Raw genomic sequence first — 15,683 nt, forward strand, 5'->3', positions numbered from 1 at the left:
TCTCAATAGTCAAGCAGCATGGGGATGCTTGTCTGTGCACTAAAAAACGTACAGAATATTGAGGTGCTAGTCTGTGTGCTTACAAACTTTCACAGGATGGGGTGCTTGTCTGTGCTCCTTTAAACTTACAGTGCATGTCCCTCTGACATTTACTTGAAAATAGAAGCTATTGTAAAATCATTTGGCCAGCAGGTGGGGCACTTGAGTAATAAAATAATACATTGAGTTTTTAACAATAATTATTAAATAAATAAATAAAAAGTAATTTGGCTCCTGCATAATCTTTAGGGTACACTCTACTATACAAAATTTTCTACTATCCGGCAACACGGATTCCCTGATGGTGATGGAGAGTAGAGGTTCTACTATAATGACCTCTGCAAAAACAATGCCCAACAATGCCCAGTCAAAGCCCAACATCTGGCCACCATGCTCCGTCAGCCCAGAGACAGTCTAACTGGCTCCACCTTTCTTGCATATGCGGACTTCATGGCTGCTTGGCCACAGAATCATTTGTGTTCTGTCTGTTTCTCCAGGCTTGGGAGCTGATTGGCTGCAGCAGAAGAGCTGTGTTAGGTCATAGCTAAGGACCACTATGTGGGAATCTGAAGAGCAAATAGATAGAGGGGGTGGAGTAACTGTACTCTGAGCTCTGAATAAACTAAAGACTTCTCAAGAAACTGCTGCACTTCCTGTTCCAACTTCCCACAGCGCCTCCAGCCTGATCCGCAGTTTTGCCAACGCCGCTGTACACTCTGGCATCCAGGCTAGGGCTTCTCCCCCCGTCTGCCGCCAGATAAGCCCCTCGTCCAGGTTACAAGCACAACCAATCACAACACTGACACCACACAAAGGTGCTGTACCAAAGGTTAAAATTATCTTGAGACACAACACAGACCTGGCCACCGTAGAATAAACCAAAATAAAATGAACTGGCACACAAGGAATCTCCCCCCCGTCCCACCCCCCTGGGGGAATCTCTTTATCCTCACCGATCCTACATGCACCTTTAATTTTATACACGTTGTGCTCAACTAATTCTCTCAATGAACACCAGAGATCTCCCACCTCTCTGGCAGTCACAAATGATTCTGTTCTGCCATCAGCATTCCACATGTGCGCCCAGCCCCCATTACTCCCGCAGTTCCGGCACAATAAATTTAGGAGACAGCGCTACTCCTGACGTACAGACACTCGTTTATTTCGTGGCATTTCTGTTGACCTGCTGAAAGGCAGAAACTGTGAACAGAAATCTGGTTTAGTCCCAGAGAAAGACTGGCATTTCCCCACAGTCACTGAAATGGGATTTTAGTGGGAGTTTACTGACACCTAGTGGTGAAAATGTGCAAGCCTTTCACAACACAGACACTCACCTGCCAGCATCTACCATTGCCAGGTATAATGGATATGAATGTTGCTCCAATTACCCCAATCTCACTTCACACACTATTGCCCCCAAAATCCAATTACCTATGTTCTCACCTTATCCATTTTCAAAATTAAAGAATCTTCATTTCATCAGACAGTCAAGTGAGAACTAAATTCTCTTTTGTTGTGACAGCTTGGAGAATTAATGTATGTGGGGAAGTGAAGGTGTTCTGTAACCTCTCAGATGTAGGGGATGTGCTGGTGGTCAGATGTTCATGGTGCCTGGACCTGCAGGTGAGATAAACACCTGTGACCAGTGACCATTCCACCACTGTCTGTGTAAATGTGTGACTTTTGCCTTATAACAACACCCTCATACAAGACAGAAACAGAAGGTATGAGAGCAAGGGGAGGCCACTAAATAAACAAATGAACAACACTGATTAATAAACTTAACTTAGACAATAACGTCATACCAACCTCTCTTTGTTTTAATGTTTAAGTCTCTATACCGGAGTGAGATATCCTGCAGGGGGTTAATGCTGATGCTGTACTCATCTGTGACCAAGCGAGTAAAACAGCAAATTTAAAAAATGGGCAATATCAAGTCTATGCCTCCCAATACACAGCAAGTAAAGTAAAAAGACTGAAACAGTGATGATAAAATGGTTCATACTAACCTGGTATCAACAGTTAAAGACGGGCTAAATATGAATCTGTTAAAGCAAATAATCATAGAGTTTGTAGAGATTATGGCCTGAGGTGTTAAATTAGCTGAAAAAATAAACAGCCCATGTTTATTAAAATGCGGTGCAGAAGATCGAGGTCATCCATCCAGGCCTCCAGGTAATGACATAACAGGGGTTTTGACCAGGAGAGGTTCAGCTCTTAAGAAAAATGCAGTGTGAATTTTCCCTTTCCTCTGACATTATGCTTAAATCACCCAATCCTCCTGCTGTTTTTCTCATCTGTGTCACTCCCTGGAGCTCCTGCCTATTCCCTCCCTCCTTTATTATGTCATTTTCCTCTTCTTATTTCTTCTCTTCTTCCACTTCCCTCTGGATCTTCTCTGATATCTTTTTCTCATGCTGCTGGAGCCTCCTGTTCCTCTCCTCCTCCATGCTGTCAGTCTGCTGCAGGAGCTGTGCGATCTGAGTGTGGTCAGCCCTGTTCTTATTGCTTAATATGTGATGTCCGCCATGACACTGACCAATGAGCTCCTGAAGCTCACAGCCATGCTGCACAAACGTCTCTAAACATCTCCTTTCCCATCTGTGTCCATGTGTGAGTAACAACTGTTCTCACATACCATTGTTTTACTTTTAGAATGGGCTGACAATCACCGCAACGCTCCTCCCAACCACCAGGGTGTGTGCATCCTGACACTGCAGGGCTGCACTGATGCTCAGTTGAGAATTACACAGCATCCCAACAGTATTTCCTTGTGACCTCATTTCCTCATTTAAGTAACACTGAATTTCACTCGCTTTGTTGCCATGTACAATGAAACTCCAAAAGCGTAAAATTATTTAATTTTTTTAATTTTTAATAGCAGGAGTCACAAATATGGAATTATTGGACTGATCTCAGTAGTTTGGTAAATGTAGTAAATGGGTTAACTATTCTATAGAGTTTTCTGGTCTAACAGAAATGTAATCCGTCTCAGCAGTGAAGGGCTTTGATTGTGCTGTACGGGTGTGGGGTTCATATGCCTGCCATGGTGTGGGTGTGGTCTTAACCACAGGAGGCCAGGTGGATGTGAATGCCTCCTTAAGGGTCTCTAAACAGCACAAACAATCATCTAATAATCTAGGAGGCCTTCTTCATGTGGTGCTCCAGATATTTCTCCCGAGACATGGCCATCCGTCTCTTCTGCTCAAGGACATCGCTTGCTGCTTTTGCTTTGAATATTGTCATGGTTCTGTGTTCCTGTCCGTGTTTCCTTGTTGGACCGCCAGATGGCGGCACTTCTGTTTTGTGTCCTGTTTAATTGTATTATTGTTTTCAATTATCCCATTATTGTTTGCTGGGTGTCTCGTTTTCCCCTCCCTCTCTGTGGCCTGATTGTTCATGGTGCCCTCCTGTGTCTCGTTAATGTCTGTCTATTTAAGTTCCCTTCCCCCTGGACTCAGGTGCTGGATCCTTGTTGGTTTGTCGGTGTTGTTGGTTGTTTGATTGCGTCTGCTCCTGATCTGGTTCCTGCCCCATGTGTTCCTGCCATGTTCTATTGTCCACGTGTTTTTGGACTTTTGGTTTACCTGTGTTCCTGAAGTTTCCTTTCTTTTGAAGAATTGCCCTGCGAGGCCTTTTGTTCCCTTTTGTTCATTTTTTGTTGAGTAAAGTCTTGTTCTGACCTTTTTGGAGTTTTGAGTTTTTCCCTCCACCTCTGCATTTGGGTCCTAACCCCCCACGCACGCACCTTGACAAATATGAGGGAAAAGAGGGGTAATGTTCTGCCATGACCTGGCCACAATCTGTATATAAAAAAGCGCACTCGTGAACTAACGGCTGGATTCTGGAAACGCGTTTAAATATAAAACCGGCGCATAACCAGTTCATTCGAATTCGGAATCATGACCCAATGCAGTTTGTGAGTTGTCAAAAGCGTCACAGAGGAATCCACAAGTTGCTGAGATTGCTTACTTGCCTTCATACATGAATACTTGTTTGTTTTTAAAAAATAAAATATAACATTTTGTCGTAATTCAGATTTGAACAGCAGGTTACGCAACGAGAAACACGACTGAACTGCCTGTAGCCAGGTCTACAAATGTTTCATTGCCCATTATGAAAATCAGAGGAAATTTCTGTATTTAAAAATATGGATTCAATTTTTTATTTTTATTTTATGGTTCTGATAAGAGATATAGTCACATAAACCCTTTACTAAAACAGGAACCGGGTCTGAACTATATATATATATATACAGACCCAGTCTGAATCCTTAGGAATCCAGCGAGTGAGGTCACAACCTCCCCAGGAGGAAGAAAAGATTCTCAGGGGAACAAATACGGGGACCAAATCTCGGGTCATAATGAATAAAAAATAAAAATGAAAAAATAAATAAATAGGTGGCAATTCACTAAGAAGGCATAGATGCTCATTTATAACTAATAAGTGTAATGTTACCCTACAAAACAACTGTTATACTGTGATAAATGAAAGTACCATTAGACAGATAACTTATCTTTACACAGCTGAACCTGTAACATTATTCTAAAGGAAATCCAAAGAAATAAAAGTAGGTTAGGGGAGCCATGCTGGAATCTGTGGGGCTGAGTCTTCAGTATACAGTGGGAAGGTGGGCAGGGTTTCTGCTGTCCTGACTGCAGTGGGAAGATGGGCAGGGTTTCAGCTGTCCTGACTACAGTGGGAAGATGGGCAGGGTTTCTGCTGTCCTGAATGCAGTGGGAAGATGAGCAGGGCTGCTGCTGTCCTGACTGCAGTGGGAAGATGGGCAAGGCTTCTGCTGTCCTGACTGCAGTGGGAAGATGGGCAAGGCTTCTGCTGTCCTGACTGCAGTGGGAAGATGGGTAGGGTTTCTGCAGTCCCGACAGCAGTCGGAAGCTCATTCTACCACCAGGGGTCAGAACAGACTGGAGATGTGACCTGGAAGATAGAGTATGAGAGGAGATAACAGAAACAAGAGATTGGTAAAGAGAGAGAAGAGGAGAGGATGGAGAAAGAGAGAAGGGGGAGGGGTACTGAGTTGGGAATGGGGGAGGGTTGTCTGGGGACTAATGTGCTTGAAGACTCCATCTTGAAGGATTTGTAAATATCAGCAACCTTCCTGTAAAAGAAGCGGCAAAGTTGGACATGACACCCCCACCCAGTGAGGAAGATGATGAGGGAGGCAAAGAAGAGCCCAAGGATCACAGTTTGAATTTAGTTGCTTTTTGAGATCCCCAAGTCTCATATCCAACCATACAATCACACTGTCATACCAACAGGATCTTTGGAAATGCTGCACAAACAAAGGCCTTAGTGAGAGCAATTGTGTAAATCAATTGTCTGGTTTGACCAAAATTGAGCCTTTTGGTCATGAACAGAAACTTCGCAAAGTAAGAGTCAACTGCCTCTGAAATCATACTGTAACCACACTCTTTCTGCAACTTTTAAGGTCTCAGAAAACCCTACAGTTTATTATGTAACTCTGTTTGAATGCTAAATGAGGTATGGAATATTATTTACTGTCATGGTACGGGTGCTGGGACCCAGGCGCAGAGTGGGGAAAAAAAAAACGAAACTCAAAAAGGGAAAATTAACAAAGACTTTACTAACGAAAGGTGAACAAACAGGGAACAGACAAGGCCACAATGGGCTAAAACACAAACTCAAAAAATAATCTAATGAAACAGAAAACAGGAACTCAAAAACACAGACAGGGCAGAACACGGGAAGGCAGAGCACAAGGGAAGGTCAAAAACACAAGTCAGGAACAAAATACAGGCAGGTGAAACACAAACTCAAAAAATAATCTAATGAAACAGAAAACAACAGGAACTCAAAAACACAGGCGGGGCAGAACACGGGAAGGCAGAGCACAAGGGAAGGTCAAACGAAACACAAGTCAGGAACAAAATACAGGCAGGTACAAACGGTTTGTAACAAATAGAATTCGGGAACAAACACAAGCAGGGCAGAACACGGGAAGGCAGAGCACAAGGGAAGGTCAAACAAAACACAGTCAGGCACAAAATACAAGCAGGTACATACAGTTTGCAACATCGGAAACAAACACAAGGAACCAGCACCCGAGTCAAGGGAACAGAGAACTTAAATAGACAGGGGTAACAAGACACAGGTGAACTCAAAAAACAATCAAACCAGAAGGAGGGGATAAGACACAGGTGGGAACAATGATGGGAGACAATTGAAACAATCATACAATCAACAGGAGGGGAGCAGGACACAAAACAGAAGTGCCGCCATCTGGCGGCCCAACAAGGGAAACACAGACAGGAACACAGGAATATGACATTTACAGAAATATTATTCACAAATTGATCATGTTGGCTGAGGTGAAATTGGCAATAGTGTAAGGAAAAATGGACGTCTCTCGAACGTGATGAAAATGTTCAAAGTTTATTTCCAATACCAGCTGTGACAAAACGCACGAATGACACTTTGGATTCAGCAGAGTCCGACTGAACCACAAACCTTTCCAGAGGCTGCTTCTTATTTGTTTTAAAAGCTTTGATCAGGAGTGTTGAATACACATACTAAGAAGGATATAGTCAGTTTTGTAACACTTATCAATTAGACCATAGTGTATTGGCTGTCCTGTTGTGATTGAATTAGCACGTCTGTTGGCTTGGATGGTTCCCAATCTCTCACTCCCAGTCGCTATTCTACCATTGTACCAACTGTATTGTGATAATGATAAGATCAAGGGAATGTGTGGCCAGCAGGCATATTGGCATCAGAGACAGATTTCTTACAATAGAAATTTTCATTACTCTCGCATGCCCAGATGAACTACGCTGACCTGAAGAAAGCTGTGAAAGTTACACATTTAACTGTGACACTGAGAAGCTCTCAGAGCGGCTGCCATCCCCTCTGAAATCGCAGAGTGTCCTAACCCAAACACAGCTGCAGGAAGCTGCAACGGTTACCATGTGCGTCTGCATTTTAGTGCCATGCTCCTCTCTCCTCTGCTCGAGATACAGACGGAGCTGCAGGTTGGAGACGTTCGCGTGGTTTCTGTACTCTGATCACATGCTCATGAAGAGAAGCTAATGAGCCGCAGCGCCCGCTATATTGGTACTTTAATTTTTTTTTCTAGAGGAGGTAATCAGAGAAGTACGACATGCTTGTGTATTTTATAACCGTTCTGCAGCTTTCCCCCTGTGAGTGGCAGGAAAATAACAGTGTGTGCATACGCCAGAGCGCATGTGTGATGCAGCACTTTCTTCCTCTGGAAAAATGTGGAAGTCCGTATGTTTGTGTTTATAGGTAGGTAAACAGCTAGGTGTCCATTCCATGTCAGGGAGCTTATAAAAAACAAAGGTTATCTCAATAAGTTATTATTTAAGTGCATTATATCAACGTTTATTGTGTTGTATGTATTTTATTGATTCCTATTAGAAATGTTTCATAACATGCATTAATGACTGCAGCACTGTTTCAATCCTGAGGTCTCCTGTACGCGAGCATTATACATCAGCCCTGAACCAGGAGTGACCGCTGTCCATTGAGCACCACGCATCAACAGAACCTTAGGGCACTTTAAAACTATATGATCCTTATGTAGGCATTTGAACGGATACTGCTTTAAAGCAACATTGGTTCAGAAAGGACAGCAAATGTGATGAACTTCCAAAGACACTGCTATTATGCTATGTTAGCATGAGCGATAGCACAGTATAATGAGTAGAGCTGGTCTTGTAACCCAAAGGTCACAGGTTTGATTCCCGTGTAGGACACAGCCATTGTACCCTTGAGCAAGGTACCTAGCCTGCATTGTTTCACTATAGGTCCAGCTGTATAAATGGATCCAATGTAGATGCAAAGTAAAAGTTGTGCTAGTCGCTCTGGATAACAGTGTCTGCTAAATGCCGATAATGTATATCACTTATAGTCTACTTCCTCAAAAATGCTTGCCAAGCCAACAGCCTATCCCTTCATTGCCCTGGCCAATTGGTGCTGAACAATTATTTAAAATCAAATTAAATTCAGCTATTCTCATTTTTTATTTATGATGGCCTATTTATTTTTCATATGTGATTACTCTTAGTTATCATCGAAAACTCCATCATGCAAAGACAGAAATACCGCAACTAATAACATTTTTAATGACGATACGCTATTACAAGCAATATCAAAATGAAAATGTAGTCAAAATAATATGGTGGAATCAGCATAATATAGCATCAAGAGAGACAAATGCCAGCTTTAGCCTACTTATTTATTAATATTTGTTTGTCACAATTCATCCCCACGAAGAATGAACACAAGAAAGTTATGACTGGTAACATTGTTATTAAAGTAGAAGTATTAACAGTAATTATATAAAATTAATATAATAAAAACAATCGAGCCCTCAGCTTCTCTGTCCACATTCAGCTCAGCATTCCTGTTCGGTTTCTCCTCCTAACACTTGGATTAGATTGTGTTGTTCACCACAGTGGAAGGTGGTATAACTGACCTATTGGGGATGTTGCATTACATGTTTATTTTTTTCATTTATTTCTTATGTTAACAAAATAAAGAAGGAACAAAAAAGAACACACTTTAAATTCCATTTAATGTAATACTAATAAAAGCAGACACATGAAATGCATGTTGAGTATGTTGCAGAGTCTCAGCTGTTTAGGCTGTATGTAAGCTTGCGGCGAGTTCACTACATAATATATAAAGTTCAACGTAGGTCCTGAAACCAACATACGGCAATGAAAGCAGACTAACTTAGACAAAGACCACAAGTGCAGCTCTGGTGAATCAGAACCTCAGATATATTATACAGATCCTGCACTCTAAAGGCACGACTGCTTCATTCCCAAAACTCACTGAGTGTCCCCATAACTGCACCCCCAATCAGGATTTCCCCTCCTGCAAGCTGAGAAGCATCACATTGAAAAATAATCCTGAGCTCTCAAACGTTCTTCATTCCACATGAGCACACTGATCCAGCTTCTGTGTGAAGGTTTTATAAGTCAACTTCCACATTCTCTTCAGTGTATTTGACAGCTGCTTCATTAGACGACCCTGCACATCAACAAACATGTATAAACACAACAGAGGGAGAGAACTGGGAGTGAGAATGAACAGTGTTGCAGCCTGAAACTTGAAACACATGTTGTTTTTATATGTGTTCCCCTGTAAAATGACATCACCTGGTCTCCTGCACCATTTCACACACAGTATAATGGAGGCCAGCAGCAGAGGAGCAGCTCCCAGACCGAATAGCAGTATACAGCTACCTGTGGAGAGACACAGAGATGAGGGATATGTGGAGGATATAAACCTGTGCATATACAAGAATATATGGCCTGACATGAAGTGGTTAATCTCTCTTATACTATGGCTACAACTAAAATGCGTGGAAAAATTAAAATAAAAAGGTATTTTTAAAGACATTTAATTAATTACAAAACTAACCCCATTATGTACACATCTGCCACTTCACTAAATATGGTTTCTCTGGTAATGATAGATGGCACCAGTGTTTCTCTTTTCTTATGTATGCAGAGTAGTCTCACTATCAGCCATCAAAAATATTAGAAAAGAGAAAAGACATTAACAATGATAAACAAAGTGCACGACTATTGTCATGATGCATTTAGCAACTGGTATAGTGGGAAGACAGTGAGCTGTGTCATATATTCTCATACACATAACTACGATACGTTAATATCTCCAAGCTTAATAAATGCTGCACCCCTGACCACATAAATGTAAAATGTGTTCAAACTGAGATATTTTCTGGATAAAAAAACGCTTTCTATCTGCTTTCTATCTATCTTTTTAATAAAGTGGTGTTAAGTTTCCTTTTATTTCAGGATTTCTAAGTCAACAAATTGAAAGTCTTCGTGTAGTGATTTGACACCATAATGAGGCAAAATTACCCACATTGCCATGCCTATACACAAACACGAATAAAACGATTGGTTGACATGGCTGTCAACCAATCGGAATTAAATATTTGTCCAAGCCATAGTATAAATTGTTATACTGTTTGTTGCTCCTATGTATGGTAAGTGAATGGAAAGTAATGTAAATATTTTAAGGATAAAGTTTTATATATAATTTGAAAGCCTACCTGAGACTCACCTGCTACAGTCAGAGTGATGGAGTCGCTGGGTTGTGATGTCACAGTTCTCCCCTCCAGCGTGGGTTTAGGCAGGGCTGTGGAAAGGAGACAGACTGGGTCACAGTTTCTTCTGTCAGAATGTAGATGTGACTGAGGAGGAAACAGTTGTGTATAAAATGCAAGGGAAAAAGAACCATGGCAGAAAGATTAATTATCTTTGAATCAATAGGTGGTCCTGTGCAATATTTCATAAAATATAAATATTTGAAGCATAACTTCAAAAGAAAATTACATATGTGAAATCATTCACAGAATATTTTTATTCTCTATAGTGTGAGTATAAGCTGAATATCATTGAAATTAGGATAATTATACAAAGCCTCTAGCACTGCTGAGTTCATTAGAATCCCAATAACATGTCTGAAATTTACAGAGAGTCGTGCAATAAACAAAAAGTTCAGTGAGTAGCAGTTCTATGGGTGAAAATACCTTATTAATTATAGCGTCGGAGTAGAATGGGCAGACTTATTCAAGCTAGCAGAAAGGCAACAAATGGTCAAATAACAGCTGTTTACAACAGTGCTGCGCAGAAGGACATCTCTGAGTACACAACCCAAAACGAAACAATTGAAGAATGGATAAATGTCTGGACGAATCTCAATTTCTGCTACGACACGTATGTAGATGGTAGGGTCTAAATTTGGCAAAACAGGATGAATCCATACTGCATAAAAATCCCATCCTGCTTTGTGTCAGCAGTAACGGCTGGTAGTGGTAGTGTAATTGTGCGTTTATGTGACACACATTAGGCCCCTTAATACCAACTGAGCATCAGTTGAGTGCCAGAACATACTTAAGCATTGTAGTGGACCATGTGCATCCCTATATGACCACAGTCTACCTTATATCAAGTGGATACTTCCAAAAGGCAATGTGCCATGTCACAAAGCACATGCCACCTCTAGCTGGTTCAACAAACAAGACAGCGACTTCATTTTACTCCAATGACCTGCACAGTCCCCAGATCTGAATCCAATAGAGCATGTGATATATTCATATTGAAAGCGTATCTGAGACTCACCTGCAACAGTCAGAGTGATGGAGTTGCTGCGCTGTGATGTCACATTTCTCCCCTCCAGCCTCCCCTCACACCAGTACTGCCCCTGGTCAGACCCAGCAGCAGCAGGGATGGTGAGACTGTTACCAGTTACACTGTGACCAGCAGTCTGGGACACAGCCATTTGGGTCTGGTCTTTGTACCAGGAATATGTCCAGTTGCTGTAGGAGTTCACCTCACACCTCAGGGTGACAGTCTCTCCATTGTACAGTGGGCGCCATTTTGGCTCTACCGTCAGAGTGGCTTTAGGCAGTGCTGTAGAAAGAAACAGACTGGGTCACAGTTCTGTTGTCATGCCAGTGTTTTTATGACTATGGAAAAACCAAATCACCCTAAATGAAGGACAAAAATCAGGGCAGCTGCATTCCTATTTTCAATGATATTAACAGAAATGAAAATGCTCTAATCCTGATCGTGATGGTACAAGAATTAAACTAAGGAACAGGACCCCAGAATCATCACAGCAGTTGGACCAAGTGCATTATGGGAATGTGCCAATTTTGCATACTGAATAATGCCTGTCAGCACTCAACTGATACCTGTATGTGGGTGGGGTTACTGTACTCTGTGTACCAATCAGCACTCACCTGATACCTGTATTTGGGTAGGGTAACTACACTCTGTGTATCAGACTGGGTCTCCCCCCTGTGTGTGTAAGAGCAGCAGCTCTGAGGGTGTAAGAGCCTTTAGATGTTCTGGAAATATGGGCAATGGCATGTGATCCAGTTCCTTTTTACCAGTAATATTCCCAGCCAGCTGAAGTCACTGTAACCTTACAAGAGAGACTGACGTGTTCTCTTGCATATAACTGCCTGTGTGGAGAGACAGTCAGGAGAGGTGGGGGTATCTCTATAACAGAGAGAACAGACTGAATCTCTCCCGCAGGTTCCTAATAATGGCATCATCAAACGCACAGTGCAAACTGGCTTTAATCTGTGATACAGTAGAACACGGTTCGCTTATCCATGTACTGTGAAAGCATGTGACTATCTCAGAATGGGTGTGGGCGAGGCTGTGAAGACGGACAGACTGTGTCACAGCTCTTACTGCTCATTAGATTACAGGCATTAGCAGATGCTCATACCCAGGGCAATTTACACAACTTTTATATCCAACTTTGCTAGTGGAGTGTAGACATGACTACAGAGGGACAGGCATGCTCTGATTGGGGTTGAGACAAAGAGCTAAAGTAGTAGGTTCTCTCATTCTACCATAACAGATAGAAAAGGCTACATTTCATGGATTTAAACATACAGAAGCTCAAATATTAACAGTACAAACAGTGTGACAGGCAGAAGCTCAACTCAATTGGTAGTATACCCAGCCCATTTAAGTGAAAATAAGTTAATTTTATATTTGCCTGTAATAAATGAGCTGGTACGGGAAGCACAATGTGCACTGGGGAAGATTGAATAAATGTGTTAAATATGGTCTCTCTGTGGGACGAGTGTGACCACCAGTCTTCTGCTGCTGACCAGTTGTGACTCACCTGACACGTTCAGTCTGACAGGATCACTCCTGGATTCAGCAGCACACGTGTATTCACCACTGTGGGCTTCAGTAACAGGTGCGATGGTGTAGATGTTTTCCTGGGATATGTGCTTTTCCACCCAAATATTTGATTCATGTCTGGACCACCTGAATCCATAATGTCTGAATGGCCGTCCCGAACACCTGAGAGTGACGGTCTCTCCAGTGAAGAACAGGGGCCAGTTAGGCTGCAGAGTCAGTACATCCTTTGGGCTCCCTGTACAAGCAGCGCATGCACTACATCAGTACATGTGTTTAAATACTCATGACATGTTTATAGGGTCCTCATTAATGCCTCAGCTTCATTTGTTTAGAACAGTATAGAACTGCTTCTGTTTGTGATCTCTGTATGAACCCCTACTGTAGGACATGCCTCGAGTCTCACAGAATAATATTTCTACGTTACCGTCCACATATGCAGTCAAATTAATCACATCATAATGCTGTTAGTCTTATTGTGAAGCATGACATTCTGTTATCAATCATAAGTTTCACTAAACTGTCTGAATAAGGTAATAGAAGGTGGGGTTTGTTTTAAAATCTAGTAACACTCACCCAGTCTTGTCATTAGACTCAGCACTAAAAAAAAAAAAAAAAGACAGGAATCATTGACATCATCATCGAAATGGCCAATGAAATGCAATAAGAGCAAGAAAAATACAAAACCATAAATATGTTCCAAATAAAGCCTAAATACATCCCCATCATTGCTGTTTGATTTCAAGATGTCATCCATGCAGTACTGTGGAAGTTGGGTAAACTCAGGTCCACCAGTCAGTGTTTGAGTTCGGCAATGATCAGTTTGAATGGAGCGTATATCTGTTTGTGTGAACATATTTGAAGCCTTTACATGTTCTGTGCAAAAATACACTGAAAGTTCTGGTTAAAAAGCCAGTTACATATCACCACTGATGTGTTATTAAGTACAATTGTTATACCTTACATCATGTAATTTTTTGTTTTATTATTTTTTTGTAGCACGATATGCTACATTGGTACCTTTTGCGATTATTTATATTTTTTATTTTACTGCTAGTGTGTATTGATGCACACCAACCTTTTCATTATAATTGCAAATTGCTGCTTGTACATATTTTTTGTAAATTATCCCACTTTCCCACCTGCCAAGGGTCTACAGATGAAATTTAGTTATCAAGCTAATTCTGTGGCAGTTACTAACTGCCCGATGTCTCTTTCAAATAACAAATAAATACGATTGTATTTCTTCTTGCACAAAAAATTGTTAGTGATCATTCAAGGTATGTTATCTTCTGAAGCCAAAGCATACTTCTTCACTCATACTTTTCTTCTTTTCCCATAACGCAGGTCATTCCAATGCAGCCCAAATGCTGTAGAGCATTTTAGTATTAGTGAGGTCAAATCATTCTTATTTATTTAAGCATAATTTAACAAATGTGTTGTTGTTGTTTTTATTTTCAATCAAATGCAAATTTCACCACAAAAACATACTTGTCTGTTAAAAACCTTTACATTAAAAAACTGATTCGGTAGTACTCACAGATCAATGTGACCCCTCTGTTTGCCTGCATGATTCAAGAGGAAGGTTAGTGCTTCAACTTCAGTGATCAAAAGAGCGATAAAAAAGAAACCCCTGGGCTATTATACATACTGTACAGCACCTCTAATGCATTCTTTTCTTATCTGCTTGTGTGAACAGCAAGTTGCGAAAAAATTCTCACAGAACCTCCCACCCTTCTACTTCATCACTGCTTTACCTTCCGCTTTCCTGTAACTAAAATCAACTAAATTTAAATATATATGTGCAGAAGATCACTCTTACATTTCCTGTCTACTGACAAAAAGCCACCAACAACAGAAGCCAGAAAACCCACAGGCACTCACAGTGCCAAACAGAATAAACTATCCAAACTTGTATGTGAGTTGTGTAGGCTACAGACAACTCTAAGTACCTGTATGAGTTGTACTGCAGTTGATGACAGATTAATCCTGTGGAGAGTTGTGAAGGAGAACCCTAAAACTACAGTCAGTGATGTCACCAGCAGTCTCCAGAGGGCAGGGGTAAAAATATAGCAAGCCGCCAAATGCAGAAGACTCTGAGAGCAGAATTATAGAGGCTAAACAGCAAAATGCAAAACCTCACATCAACATCAAGAATCAAAAGGCCAGATTAGAATTTGCCAAAAAATACAAAGACAAGCCTGAAGAGTTTTGAAGCAGTTTTATGAACAGATGAGACAAAAAAATAAAAAAATAAAAACCAAAGCAATGGAAAGCTGAAAGTGTGGAGGAAAGAACTTCTGCTTTTTAACTGTAACCTTGTTTTTTACTTTTACACTGCTGAAAATAGGGGGACTCAACACAAAGACAGCAGTTTCTGTGAAATGGTAACACACATACCATGATATTAAAAGGTGACTGTACTTTTGTCTCATATTCATATCCAAATACCGTAAGCACAGAGCAAAAATAACCAATTTCCCTCTACCATTATAACACTTTTGGGGGGCTCTGTTTGTGAGAGCAAAAATAAGGAAGTAGGTCCTGCACAGCAAACCAGCTTCATGTGTTCTTCTCTTCTTTTTTATAAACTAAAGAAAAAGTGCAGAACTTCACTCGTTATCAGAGGGAATCAGAGAGACTTTAGGGCAGAACCTTGCTTAAATGCACTGGTCCTCTGTGAAATGAAACACTGCATGGTCTAAAATACCTGACTGTGCCAGAGCTGACTGTGAATGTTGGACCCGCAGGACAGCTCACAATTGGCTAGAGTGAAGCCCTGGGAGTATGTGATTGGCTACTGTGCTGTCCAGAGGCTGTAGTGTGGTCCACAGAAAGGTGGCATCAGTTTGTGAGGAGTACCGTCCCACATCATCACAACATAGCAGCTCCTCTGATTGGTCAGACTCAATAGTCAAGCAGCAGGCTGGTTGCATT

General features: G+C 41.3%; 1 protein-coding gene across 4 annotated transcripts in view; it reads right to left on the reverse strand.

The window, feature by feature from the left end:
• LOC135246858 (Fc receptor-like protein 5) overlaps window positions 1–14,692 on the reverse strand; it is a 64,004-nt gene extending 49,312 nt beyond the window's left edge. For all 4 annotated transcript variants that reach the window (XM_064320148.1, XM_064320146.1, XM_064320144.1 and 1 more), the window contains exons 1-4: window positions 14,287–14,692; window positions 13,323–13,346; window positions 12,727–12,984; window positions 11,202–11,492 (exon numbers count right to left, since the gene is read on the reverse strand). In XM_064320148.1, the coding sequence (XP_064176218.1) occupies window positions 11,202–11,492; window positions 12,727–12,984; window positions 13,323–13,346; window positions 14,287–14,317 (604 nt within the window). In that variant the 5' untranslated portion in view covers window positions 14,318–14,692. The remainder of the gene's footprint in view (window positions 1–11,201; window positions 11,493–12,726; window positions 12,985–13,322; window positions 13,347–14,286) is intronic.
• Window positions 14,693–15,683: the final 991 nt, after the last annotated feature.

This window comes from Anguilla rostrata, unplaced genomic scaffold, assembly GCF_018555375.3.
Source record: "Anguilla rostrata isolate EN2019 unplaced genomic scaffold, ASM1855537v3 scaf0954, whole genome shotgun sequence".
NCBI lineage: Eukaryota > Metazoa > Chordata > Actinopteri > Anguilliformes > Anguillidae > Anguilla > Anguilla rostrata.